At 43.2% G+C, this 14,244-nt stretch overlaps 1 protein-coding gene across 1 annotated transcript in view; it reads left to right on the top strand.

Annotated features, from left to right (window-relative positions):
• The window catches only part of LOC124550958 (cytochrome P450 4C1-like), an 87,470-nt gene that overhangs the window by 22,344 nt on the left and 50,882 nt on the right, over positions 1-14,244 (top strand). The window contains exon 4 of the mRNA XM_047125773.1: positions 10,150-10,377. Within this exon, the coding sequence (XP_046981729.1) occupies positions 10,150-10,377 (228 nt within the window). The remainder of the gene's footprint in view (positions 1-10,149; positions 10,378-14,244) is intronic.

A 14,244-nucleotide genomic window follows, 5' to 3' on the forward strand; every position in this document is an offset into this window, starting at 1 on the left:
TCATCAATTTGTGGTCATCAAACCACCAATAACCATTCTTATATGAGCAACAGAAGAATATGCAATTAAAGACTTTAAATCAACCTGACGAAAACAAATAAATCTAACAATAACTCCACCAGATAAACCTAAAGATAATCAAAAATAATTAAACTTTAAACCCAAATAAGAAATAACCTTTATAACACCAAAAATACCATAACCACCCGACTTCAATAAAACACCACCAAGAATTATTCTACCTGAAATAGGGGCCTCTACATGGCCACGGCCGAGCCTCACCGCGGAACTGCTCGTGACGCCTAGTTTCCGTGCCGCTCACAGTTGCTCCTTATTTCTGGCCGGCGTAGCTTCGTCTACGTTCGCCTTAAGTGTTTTAATTTTGACAGACATAATCTTATGATTATGCGTCTTTATTGTTTTAATTTTTAATCTGTGACATGGCCAGTGTTTGGCTCTCAAAATAACTTTTTGTAAGTATCACGTTTTCTTTATTATTCAATCATTAGACTGATGATGCATTTCAGTGAGTAATATATGTCCGTATGTGGTTTAAGTTATAGGTTCTGAAGAAGATTCCATTACTGGAATCGAAACCTAGGTAAACGAGTAAAAATTACCTTGCAGCTGAAGGCTGAAAAAATTGTTTATTTTCTATACATATACGGTTGCTGACGCGCTGCGTTATGTTAAAGATCTGTAAAAAAAAATCTCTACATAAGCCTTAGGAAGTCATAAATGAACCAAAAATATTGACATCTTAACTAAAGAAGCCAAAATTATAAATAAATAAAACATAAAATAATAAGAACCAAAATCAACCAATAAAGGGAAATATAAAGTGTTAGAAAATCAGGTGATGTTAGGTCAGGCGATCGTGGAGGCAAAAGTCCGTGTGAAATTATGCCATCACCAAAAACATCATCAAGCAGTGACACTGAAACGCGAGCTGTATGCGCGGTTGCACCATCTTGTTCAGTATTTCACTTAACCCAAGTCCTCCTATGAATGGGTACAGAATATCACTGCATTATCGTTGTGCGTTTATTGCTTCGTTGAAAAATATGGGACTCAGAATCCGACGTCTAGAAATTACAATCCAAACCCCTCTTTTCACAGAATGAAGTGGTTCCTCATGAATACTCAATGGATTTGCAGTACTCCACATACGAGAATTTTGCGAGTTCATGTACCCGAATAAATGAAACCACGCCCCATCGGTGAAAAACGTTTCATTAAGAATATCCCTTTCATTTTTGAACCGTTAACAATAATGCAGTCTCTTGCCATGATCAGTATTTTTCAGTTCTTGCACGACTGTCACTTTGTATGGGAAAAGTTCTAATTTTTTCCTTACAGCCGTGTGGGCCGTTCCGACACTAACATCGATTTCCTGGGCGAGTTTTCTTAATGACTTGTTCGGACTCATGGAAATTTTATGGGAAATATCGAGCAGTTTATCCTCGGACAAAACGCTAGGACGACAACTTCTCGGTGCATCTGTCACTGCACCCGTACTTCGAAATTTGTTAATCAAATCTCGCACAGTATCGCGATGAGGGAGTGTTGTCCTCGGGAAAACTGAATTAAATGTTTGCGAACTGAAACAGTGTATTTACCGCCCGCTTTGAACACTTGTTCGACTAAAAACACACGTTTTTCAACGGTTAGCATTGTAACAGTGACAAAAATGAAACTAAACTTTAACTTTCCCGTCAACACGTAACGACACACACCAACGATACTACTGACGCTGGCTGAGATAAATGAAACAGTGGAGTGTTGGGAGAGTCCACTTGAAGGGAAGTAACTCAGGCAGGGGAACAATCATACGGCACGCGCGGCTAACAATCATTCGGCACTACGGAGATACCTTTTGAGAACCCCGTATAACCGCTCCCTCGATGGAAGATCCGTGTCCAAAGACCGGAAAGTTCCACAAGTCTCACCAATATTTGAGAAAGGTAGTAGGACTAATCCACTAAATTACAGGCCCGTATCATTAACGTCGACATATAGCTGGATTTTGGAGCATATATTGTGTTCCAACATTATGAATGACCTTGAAGAGAACGGTCTATTGACACATAGTGAACATGAATTTAGAAAAAATCGTTCTTGTGAAACACAACTAGCTCTTTACTCACACAAAGTGTTGAGTGCTATTGACAACGGATTTCAAATTGATTATGTATTTCTGTTAGGTCTACAACTTTGCTTCGGCTGTTTTGCAATAGACGGATGTAGCGGCAAGTGGGGTTCAGGTGGTTGGTCATAGGTGTAATACAACATGCTAAGGCATCTATAGCCATTAGGCCATAAAAATATTAGTCGATTTGTGATTGCACCATAAGGCTGTTCTCAATTAAGTACGTCGACTTACGTACCCATTTCTCGCCATTTTCTGCTTTAACATGAAGAAATCTGCGGCTGTGGCTCTTAAAAATGCTGGGTAAGACCAATGGTGAGGGAACTATTAGTGGAAGACTGTGCAGAGAACGTTTTCAACCCCTTAAGAACGGTGATTTTGATGTCGAAGACCGGCATGGCGGTGGAAGACAGAACTTTTTCATTGCTGCTGAAACAGACGAAGACAGTCACAGGGCACCATTATCGAAAGCAATTGATGCTTTCAAGCCCAGCACTGAAACACAAACGGTCACAATACAGCGATAGACACGTAATTTATCAGCAGGTCAGTGCTAGACCCCACGTCGCAAAACCAGTCAAAATATACATGGAAACGTTGAAATGAGAAGTCCTATACCTCCGGCCGTATTCTCCATACGTTTCTCTGTCTGACTGCCACCTTTTTCGATCAGTGGCATTCAGTACGGCTGACCAGCACTTCCGATCATACGAACAAGTGCAAAATTGAATCGATTTATGGATCCCCACAAAAGACACCAAGTTCTTCCGCCACGGGATTCGTATGCTATCCGAAAGATGAAAGAATGTAGTGGCCAGCGATGGCTAATACTAAGAATCATATTTTTTTTTGTAAGTTTTTCACAATAACACGCCAAATTTCAAGGAAAAACGGCGGAAGGGAATTAAAATGTAGACCTAGTACACTACTGGTCATTAAAATTGCTACACCAAGAAGAAATGCAGATGATAAACGGGTATTCATTGGACAAATATATTATACTAGAACTGACACGTGATTACATTTTCACGCAATTTCGGTGCATAGAGTCTGAGAAATCAGTACCCAGAACAACCTCTTCTAGCCGTAATAACGGCCTTCATACGCCTGGGCATTGAGTCAAACAGAGCTCGGATGTCGTGTACAGGTACAGCTGATCATGCAGCTTCAACACGATATCACAGTTCATCAAGAGTAGTGACTGGCGTATTGTGACGAGCCAGTTGCTCGACCACCATTGACCAGTCGTTTTCAATTGGTGAGAGATCTCGAGAATGTGCCGGCCAGGGCAGCAGTCGAACATTTTCTGTGTCCAGAAAGGACCGTACAGGACCAGCAACATGCGGTCGTGCATTATCCTGCTGAAATGTGGGCTTTCGCAGGGATCGAATACAGGGTAGAGCCACGGGTTGTAACAAATCTGAAATGTAATGACCACTGTTCAAAGTGCCCTTAATGCGAACAAGAGGCGACCGAGACGTGTAACCAATGGCACCCCATACCATCACGCCGGGTGATACGCCAGTATGGCGATGACGAATACACGCTTCCAATGTGCGTTCACCGCGATGTCGCCACACACGGATGCGACCATCATGATGCTGTAAACAGATCCCGGATTCATCCGAAAAAATGACGTTTTGCCATTCTTGCACCCAGGTGCGTCGTTGAGTACACCAACACAGGCGTTCCTGTCTGTGATGCAGCTTCAAGAGTAACTACAGCCACGGTCTCCGAGCTGATAGTCCATGCTGCTGCAAATGTCGTCGAACTGTTCGTGCAGATGGTTGTCGTCTTGCAAACGTCCCCATCTGTTGACTCAGGGATCGAGACGTGACGGAACGATCCGTTACGGCCATGCGGATAAGATGCCTTTCATCTCGACTGCTAGTGATACGAGGCCGTTGGGATCCACCACAGCGTTCCGTATTACTCTCCTGAACCCACTGATTCCATATTCTTCTAACAGTCATTGGATCTCGACCAACGAGAGCAGCAATGTCGCGATACGATAAACCGCAATCGTGATAGGCTACAATCCGACCTTTATCAAAGTCGAAAACGTGATGGTACGCATTTCTCTTCCTTACACGAGGTATCACAACAATGTTTCACCAGGGAACGCCGGTCACCTGCTGCTTGTGTATGAGAAATCGGTCGGAAACTTTCCTCATGTCAGCATTTGTAGGTGTCGCCACCGGCGCCAACCTTGTGTGAATGCTCTGTAAAGCTAATCATTTGCATATCACAGCATATTCTTCCTGTCGGTTAAATTCGCGTCTGTAGCACGTCATCTTCGTGGTGTAGCAATTTTAATGGCCAGTCGTGTTGTTTTACAGAAGGCTTTTCATATTGTACCAGAGTATCGACTTGTAGCGAAATGCGCGCTTATTGAATATTGTCTGAGTTATATGACTGGATTTGTGATTCCTTGTCATATAGGTCAGTTTTTAGTAACCGACGGAAAGTTATCGAGTAAAACAGAAGTGACTTCTGGCGTTCCCCATGGTAGTCTTATAGGCCCTCCGCTGTTCCTGTGATTTAGGAGACAACGTGAGCAGCCGTCTTAGGTTGTTTGCAGATGTTGGTTGGTTGGTTGTTTGGGGGGAAGATACCAAACGTCGAGGTCATCGGTCTCATCGGATTAGGGAAGGATGGGAAAGGAAGTCGGCCGTGTCCTTTCAAAGGAACCATCCCGGCATTTGCCTGGAGCGATTTAGGGAAATCACGGAAAACTTAAATCTGTATGGCCGGACGCGGGATTGAACCGTCGTCCTCCCAAATGCGAGTCCAGTGTGCTGACCACTGCGCCACCTCGCTCGGTGTTTGCAGATGATGCTGTCGTTTATCGTATAGTAAAGTGAACAGAAGATCAAAACAAGTTGCGAAACGGTTTAGAAAAGATAATTGCATGGTGCCAAAATTGGCAATCAACCCTAAATAATGAAAAGGTTCTGGACTCGCATTCGGAAGGACGACGGTTCAATCCCGCGTCCGGCCATCCTGATTTAGGTTTTCCGTGATTTCCCTAAACCGCTCCAGGCAAATGCCGGGATGGTTCCTTTGAAAGGGCACGGCCGACTTCCTTCCCCATCCTTCCCTAACCCTGTGAGACCGATAACCTCGCTGTTTGGTCTCTTCCCCCAAACAACCAACCAACCAATGAAAAGTCTGAGGTTATCCACACGAGTGCTAAAAGGAATCCGTTAAAATCTGGTTGCTCGATAAATCAGTCAAATCTAAAGGCCGTATATTCAACTAAATACGTAGGAATTACAATTATGATCAACTTAAATCGGAAAGAACACATTGAAAACGTAGTGGGGAAGGCAAACCAAATACTACGTGTTATTGGCAAAATACTTGAAGATGCAACAGATGTACTAAGTATACAGCCTACGCAGCGCTTGTCCGTCCTCTATTGGAGTACTGCCGCGCGGTCTGACACTCTGACCATAATAGGATTAACAGAGTATGTGGAGAAAGTTCAAAGAAGGGCAACACGTTTTGCGTTATTGAGAAATTGGGGAGAGAGTGTCACGGACATGATATAGGATTTCGGGTGGACGTCATTAAAACAAAGGCGTTTCTCGCTGCGTCGAGATCTTCTCAAGAAATTTCAATCACCAACTTTCTCCTGCGAATGCGAAAACACTTCGTTGATGCCGACCTGCATAGGGTGAAACGATCATCTTAATAAAATAAGGGAAATTAGACCTTGAACGGAAATGTGTAAGTGTTCGTTTTTTTCACGCGCCGTTAGAGATTGCAATAGTAGAGAATTATTGTGATGGTGATTCGATGAACCCTCTGCCATGCACTTAAATGAGACTTGCAAAGTATGTACATGAATACCGATCAACCCCACAATACACACTGAGGTGCCTTACACAGCTTTGGAGGTTGTAAAGACTCACGGGAAAGTTATTGTGTCGAAGACTGACATTTTGAGGCTGTGTACAAAATACACGTTGATTCTTGCAGAGAAGATAACAGTAATCAGCCACTTTTTAAAATGCCATTTATTTACATAAATAACGCCGTTACCTGTTTCGAAACGACAGTTTCATCATCAGACAGCCTGATCACTATAAGATACATTTTTGTTGTAGCTTACGTTAGTTTTCTCTTTTTGTTCCCCCATATCATGAAAATTACTTGCGGTGGTGGCGCCATAAAACAAGATGCGAGGAAATGTTTATTTAACTGTAATTGTGCCTCATAACGATTTCAAGCGATGTAAACAGATTATTAAATTGAAAATTTTTTAGTTACTTACGTCGGACACTCTGCACCATTGCGTTGCATTGCTGATTGTTCGTGTTCATGCAGAAGGGAAAACTATATGAAGCACTTCCTTTATATATATCTAAACAGATAATATAAATAATATTTACATTATGTCGTTGCAGTAACACTTGATAAAATTCTGGCTGCTTTATTTGTTAACCTTAATCAGTTGCTATTTAATATAAATTGTAAGTAAAGAAACGTTTGTGGTTTGTAAATTGGTACCGGCACATCAATGTATATATCGAAATATCTCTCACAGATTCTTTGGCTTTGTTACGGTTGTGATATCGCCATATTTTTATTCATCTTTCCATGTAGCGAAACTTTTTCGTGTGAATGAGTGGTCGAAACCGGTAACTGAGCTGTTTATGTAAATAAATAGCGCCATATAAAGTGAGCGGTAGCTGTTACCTTCTCTGCAAGAGACAGTCTGTGTTACGGTGATGATCAAAACACAGAAGCTGTAAAAGGGAAAGGAGCACCTTGTAGCTACGACTGCAGATTACAGAACTCTTATTGACATACTGCACGGGTTGTAGGATGTCTACGAACGAAATGTAAAGATCATTTATCTGAGGATTGTTACCTTTCCACCATACTGTCACAGTCTTTCTTACCAACCCCTACGTACAGACCCTAAAATTGGTTTCAAACAAAAACTAGTGAAGTTCTTTAACTCTAGAAATATGATCGTCCCCAATATGACGAAATATATATATATGAGAAATATACAATCCTGACAAGTGTGAGCAGAGCTCGTAGAAAGTTAATTATGTTTACAGATATTTCATCGGTCCCAGGAATAAAGAGTATGGAAGACTTTCACCTGTTATCGATATACAGGGTGGTCGGAAATTCACGTTACAGACTTCTAGGACTTGTAGAGAGGAGTGAGTACATCCTATTTTGAATAGGAACCCATGTCCGGAAGCGTCATCCAACGAGACTACACAGCATGAAAGTTATTGGCGCGGGCGTCTGTAAATGTACGTATACACGGGGTGATTCCATGATGATGTTACAGACTTTCTAGGATGATGGAGAACGGTAAATGTATTAATTTGAAGTAAGGATCCCTGTACCGGAAACGAACGAGTCGAAAGTGTAAACGAAAACCGTTCTGATAACTCTGACAGTTGAGTAAATGTACCGGTTCTTGTGTTGTGAAGAGTGTAGGGCTGGTAACTTTCAGTGGTGATAATGTGGACAAAAACATGAAAAAATAAACGTGGGCTCTAAAGAGCGTACCTTAACAGCATGAAAACCTGCTCAGTAGAGATGTGTTTCACATTAGTGAAGATGAACGAATGGTCATAGCTCCTCAGGTATGCAATTTGGAGCCCAGGTTTATTGGACATTTTTTCTCGTTTTTGTCCACAAGATATGCATCTACCCATTCTTGAGAGAAAGTGGTTCTCCCAGGACATACTGTTGGATAACAAATGACAAAGGAAATATGGGTTTCGTGTGGTATAATCTGAAATTAACAATTTTTTGGGTCAGTTTGCTTTGCGTGTGCTGTGAAAAAAATGGTTCAAATGGCTCTGAGCACTATGGGACTTAATTGCTGGGGTCATCAGTCCCCTAGAACTTAGAACTACTTAAACCTAACTAACCTAAGGACATCACACACATCCGTGCCCGAGGCAGGATTCGAACCTGCGACCGTAGCAGTCGCGCAGCTCCAGACTGTAGCACCTAGAACCGGTCGGCCATTCCAGCCGGCTGTAATGTGAAACATTGCCTCTAGCCAAATATCGTGAGTCTAGGTTAAGGGGAAGTACTCTATTAGTTTTGATGAATGAGTTTGCAGGAATAAAATATGTGACGCAAATAGCCGTATATTTTGATTGCACTGCCTTAGGTGTGAGACATAAATTTGAAGTTGATACGTCAAGCTGTTCCTGACAAAAAAGGTTCATAACTGTCAGACAGACAGACAGACTGACAGTTCGATAAGAAAGGATAAAATAATAGTGCAGTCATACAGTTACAAATTGACAATTTTCAGATTGTAAACCGGTAAACTGGTTTTTAGTGTATCTTTCGTAATATTTGAAAGACGTGTGGTTGCAATTATTAATGCAGTTTTCCAGGTTTGTGATTACATTTGAAAATGCCGACTCAGTAAGTCAAAAGTAATTATGTAACCTTTTAAAAGTTTCATTGTTGTAGTGACTGTGGCTTTACGACCGTTTGTGGTGTCAAATAAAAGTTCTAAATTTGATGAGTTAGTTTAGGGGATCAAAATGTGACAGAAAAGGCCATATATTTCAACTACATTTACTTCTAAGTTCAATTTCTTTTAATTTGTGAAGGGACCATACACCTTAGCGTGTGCCCTAAATTTGAACTCGATACGTCGAAGTCGTTCTTGACAAAAAGATGTCCTAACCGAACGATAGACAGTAGTCGTATGAAAAACGACAAAAAAAACCAATGGGTTTCGTGTGATATAATTAGATTTTAATGATTATCGAATTTCTTCTTTTACTTTTAATGTAATTCCTTGCTTCTAGCCAAATTTCATGATAATGTGTTGTAAGTAGGCTGTTTAGGTTTTTATGTTGGTAACGCCACGTAGCGCTCTTTATGAAAGTCACTGACAGTGCTGTGTGCAATCTGTGGCTGGTTGGCATTGTTGGAATATTCGCTATTGTAGTGTTGGGCAGTTGGATGTGAACAGCGCATAGCGTTGCGCAGTTGGAGGTGAGCCGCCAGCAGTGGTGGATGTGGGGAGAGAGATGGCGGAGTTTTGAGAGCGGACGATCTGGACGTGTGTCCATCAGAAAGAGTAAATTTGTAAGACTGGATGTCATGAACTGATATATATATATATATATATATATATATATATATATATATATATATATATATGTGTGTGTGTGTGTGTGTGACTTTTGAACACTATTAAGGTAAATACATTGTTTGTTCTCCATCAAAATCTTTCATTTGCTATCTATGCCTATCAGTAGTTAGTGACTTCAGTAATTAGAATCTTTTATTTAGCTGGCAGTATTGGCGCTCGCTGTATTGCAGTAGTTTGAGGAACGAAGATTTTTGTGAGGTAAGTGATTCATGAAAGGTGTAGGTTATTGTTAGTCAGGGCCATTCTTGTGTAGGGATTATTGAAAGTCAGATTGCGTTGCGCTAAAAATATTGTGTGTCAGTTTGGAGACGATCAAAATAAGTAAAGAGAGAAGTGTTGAGTACATTCAGTTTTGCTCAGCTGTTTGAAAATCAAATAACGTAAGAGGTTTTCCAGCACTGTCATTTATAAATTTTTCTAAGGGGATGTTTCAGTGTCAACGTGAAATTCCAAATAGGTTTTGATGAGTGAATTTGAGAGTATTAAGATATGTGAAATATATGGTCGTCTCTTTTGATTGCATCGCCGTAGGAGCTTCAACTTTCTACACCGCCAAGGTATCGCAGGCCGTAGAATGTGACATAAAGCTCAACTTCAATTTAACAGACTGACAGACTCACACATAAGCGGACGACAAGGTGATACTATAGGTGGTTCCGTTTTCCCGATTGTAGGACCCGAGATAGAACCCTATGGTACACAGTGGCTGATTACGATGTTGCTGTGTGACAGACAAAGCAGCGAGATACACTGTCTTCTATCATGAAGATGGTATTGATTCCAACTCCAGGCAGTTGCAGCTGGAGAGGAGGCACAGTGAGTGTGTGCTGTGTTCCAGCTGCTGGAGGGCTACCTCCAGGCATTCCATGAGGGCGGCCTCCTCCTGAGCGAACGCCTGGCCAGGACCAGAGGCGCCGTCACCCCGCTCTACCCTTCAGTGCTCCTGGCAGCTGCCCGGAACGTCTTAAGTACCGTCATCGGCATCGACCCAGACCTGCTGATACCAGATGCCTTGGCAGAGGAGGAGCTGTCTGCCGCCATGAGCGATGCCATGGCCACCATCCAGGTAAGGTCGAGTAAAGCAGCGGCTTTACCAAATGATATTCCAACAACGGCATTATCTGTTGCCGCATATACTTTTGTACCCCAAGGGCCACCTCACGATTTGTATCGCAGGAAACATAGTACACTCATGCTCATAAATTAAGGATAATTGCAGAATGTGGTGCCGGTACACAAAAGTGGCGCTAATAGCATAGGTACATAGGGAACACGCACGACACAGATCCATGGTATTGGTGATAAGATGAGAAAACCGTCCTGAAACACGTGTCTTACAAAACGCCACTGTTTCCTGGGCATATACCCCCATATCAGTATGGGATATGATCACCATGCACACATACACAGCCTTCACAATGGGTTGGCAGCTGCTGAGGTATAGCCTCCCATTTTTGCACCATTGCCTGTCTGAGCTCTTCAAGTGTCCTAGCGGTTTGAAGACGTGCAGCGATACGTCGACTGAGAGCATCCCAAACGTGCTCGATGGGATATAGGTCTGGAGAACAGGCAGGCCAATCCCTTCGCCTGATATCTTTTGTTTCAAGGTACTCCTCCACGATGGCAGCTCGGCGGGGCTGTGCATTTTGATCCATCAGGATTAACGTAGGACCCACTGTACAACTGAAAAGGCAGACATACTGGTGCAAAATGACGTCTCGATACACGTGACCAGTTACAGTTCCTCTGTCAAAGATATGCTGGGGTGTAGGTGCATCAATCATAATCCCGCCCCTCACCATCAAACCATGACATCCATACAAGTCCATTTCAGGGACATTAAGGGATTGGTATCTGGTTCCTCGTTCACGCCAGCTGAAAACCTGGCGAAAATCATTGTTCAGACTATACCTGGACTCGTCCATGAATATAACCTGGAACCACTGTTCCAATGACCATGTGCTGTGTTCTTGACACCAAGCTTTACGGGCTCTCCTGTGACCAGGGATCAGTGGAATGTACCGTGCAGGTCTCCAGGCGAATAAACCATGTCTGTTCAGTGGTCTGTAGAGTGTGTGTCTGGAGACAATTGTTGCAGTGGCTGCGGTAAGGTCCAGGCTACCTTCAGTACTCCGTGGCCGTCTGCGGGCACTGATAGTGAGATATCAGTCTTCTTGTGGTTGTACATTGTGGACGTACCGTACTGTAGCGCCTGGACACGTTTCCTGCTGTCTGCAATAATGTTGAGATCACACTTTGTGGCACACGGAGGGCCCGTACTACCAACTGCTGTGTTTGACCAGCCTCCAGTCGCCCGAGTATTGAACCTCTCATAACGTCATCAATGTGTGTTCTTTGAGCCATTTTCAACATACAGTCACCATTAGCACACCTGAAAACGTCTGCACACTTACTCGCTGCCCCGTACTCTGACGTGCACCAACACACCTCTGTGTATGTGGACTGCTGCCAACGCCACCCGTCGGCGACCGCAGATCAAATGCTTCGCATGGTCATACCCCGAGGTGATTTAAACCCGCTAACCACCCACTAGATCGTTGTTTGACCATGTATCAGCACCATCCTTAATTTATGAGCATGTCCTGGATGGCGAATGACCACTGGAGACAAAGGCTCGTCAGGAGTGCCCCAGGGAAGTGACATATGACAGCTCTTGTTCTTTATAACCCACCTGACACGTAGCGTAAGCAACAATACTCGACATTTTGCTGACGACACTGTAGTGTCCGGGGGGGGGGGGGTGTTATCTTTGACTGAGTGTAGGAGGATGCTAGATCACTTGGATAGAAGCTCTGTTTGATATCATGAATTCTACACTCACGTCCAGAAAAAAAAGAAAAAAACAGAGGAAACCTTGAACGACTAGAGATAAGACGCTCATATTCACAGGACATGTACATTAGCATATCCTGCAGAAATATTTAGCATTTGTGAGCTATGAGTGGCCTGTGTTCGTGTCGTTACTGCTTGACATCTTATCTTGGCGGTACTCCCGTCTCGTTTTTTATTGGATTTACTGGCGTCACTAAGTAGCCTGCCATAAGTGGCAGCAGCAGCGCTTATTCATAAGAGCACTGTCGTACTATCTTGGGAGCGACTGCTAGTATTTCCGGGTCGTCGTGTGTGGGGAGTTCAGTCGGGACGGAGTAGCGGTGAGGTCCAGACAGCCATGACTTGCCCGACTGTTGCCGACACACATGACTTTAGTGGGGACGACCTTGGTTGGTCGTTCGGTTGGTCGTCTCATCGGACGAAGTGAATTGGTTGCCGACCGCTTCTGGGTTCTCTGTGTGTGCCGACCTGTGATTTGTCCTTGTCGTTCCACAGTGACTCTTTTAATATTGTTCGAGTTGTCTGTGGAAGTGTTTTCAGGCAACTGTGTGTAGCTCGTGTGGTTTTGTCTGAGCAGTTATTTTAATGCTGTCTGCGTGCTGGATTGAGTTGGTCAGTTGGGACAGAGCAGCGAGGAAGTCTCTGCGGTGCGAGGTCAGGCCAGGGCTGCTGGCGGGGTGCACGCGTGGTCGGATTGTGAGGAGCTAACTGCGAGAGCTATAAATTCCGTTGCCCACCGAACCTGGACACTGAAGTTGAATGATGAGTTAACCTTATGAGACCTCAATTGCTGTGACATCTCTTTGTTCATTGTCGGTTGTTGCTTCCTGGGCCGTTCCGGCTAGCAGTAATGTAAGGTGTGTTGGACTCAGTGAAATTTTACAGACGTCTTCCTGTGTGGTCTTTAAATATCAAATAGGTTGTTAGTTATCACATCCTTTCTGCCTTGTGGCCGTTATCACCCCAGCTACCTGGCCTGGTCGTTAGCGTAGTTTTCTGGCAGAGTGTTTTTCCTTGACATGTTGATGCTGTCCGGCATGGCGTGTAGTTCGACAGCCTGTTAGTTGTTGGTTCATATTTTTTCCTTAAGAGTGATTATTGTGCCTTGGCTGTTTTTAGACGCCAATTTTGAAGACGCAGTGCAGCTGCTATTTTCGTCCTCGGCTGATATTTTCTGTTGTCGTACTGTTGGTAGGGTGCAAGGGAAATGATTAGGTTGTTGAACGGTCATTCATCTGTCCCTGGGTTCAGTTACCATCCGATTATTTAGCCTTACTCTTGGCTGCCTGTCTCACCTCCCCTTACGTTAGAGCTACATCCTCAGGCCGACCCTTGGAACACTTCTGAGCACACTTTTCTGTCGGTTTTAGATTGTGATTTTCTTTTTAGTCTGGTGTAATGTTCGAAATCTTCAGTCGTCTATTAATTTTGTTTGTTTAAATTTTAAGATAAGGCCTTCAGCCGACTTAAGTTAAAGTTGAAGATTGATTTGTTTAATAACTAAAACTTTGAAAGTCTGTTCTATCTGAAATTCTTGTTATCCAGGCCCTAAGCCCTGAGTTGTTCAGTGTCTTGTGTGTGGCCTTCAGCCGAGTATTTACGTAAAATGTTTTTTTAAATAAGATCTTCAGCTTCTTTAAAGCAATTTTTATAACTTATGTTCAGGCCTTCAGCCGTTCTTGTTTTTGGTGTGGTTTTGGGCCTTCAGCCAGGAGGTATGGCAAGTCTTCATAACTAGGCCTTCAGCCGTATTGTTTTAATTTGATCCTTTTAAAGCAATGTGTAATTAAGTGGTTCTTACGAAAATGACAGTAACTGATTACGGCCCCCTCTACAACCATAACGTGATCCACTCTACCCTGCGAAACCAGATTTCAATGTCGGCCCGTGGGCTCGTGGTCAACATTAATATCTCAGTGCAATACCACCTACTTCTAAAATGTGACTGTGGCTCTTGTTGTCGCTATATACCGAAAGAAATAGGTAAGTTTGAGTTGAGCAGTCGTGCAGGAGGCCTCGCAGACGGATGCACGAACCCTACCGCCAAATCAGTGAGTCTGAAAGGAGGTGCATTATTAGC

Source organism: Schistocerca americana, chromosome 9 (genome assembly GCF_021461395.2).
Source record: "Schistocerca americana isolate TAMUIC-IGC-003095 chromosome 9, iqSchAmer2.1, whole genome shotgun sequence".
NCBI lineage: Eukaryota > Metazoa > Arthropoda > Insecta > Orthoptera > Acrididae > Schistocerca > Schistocerca americana.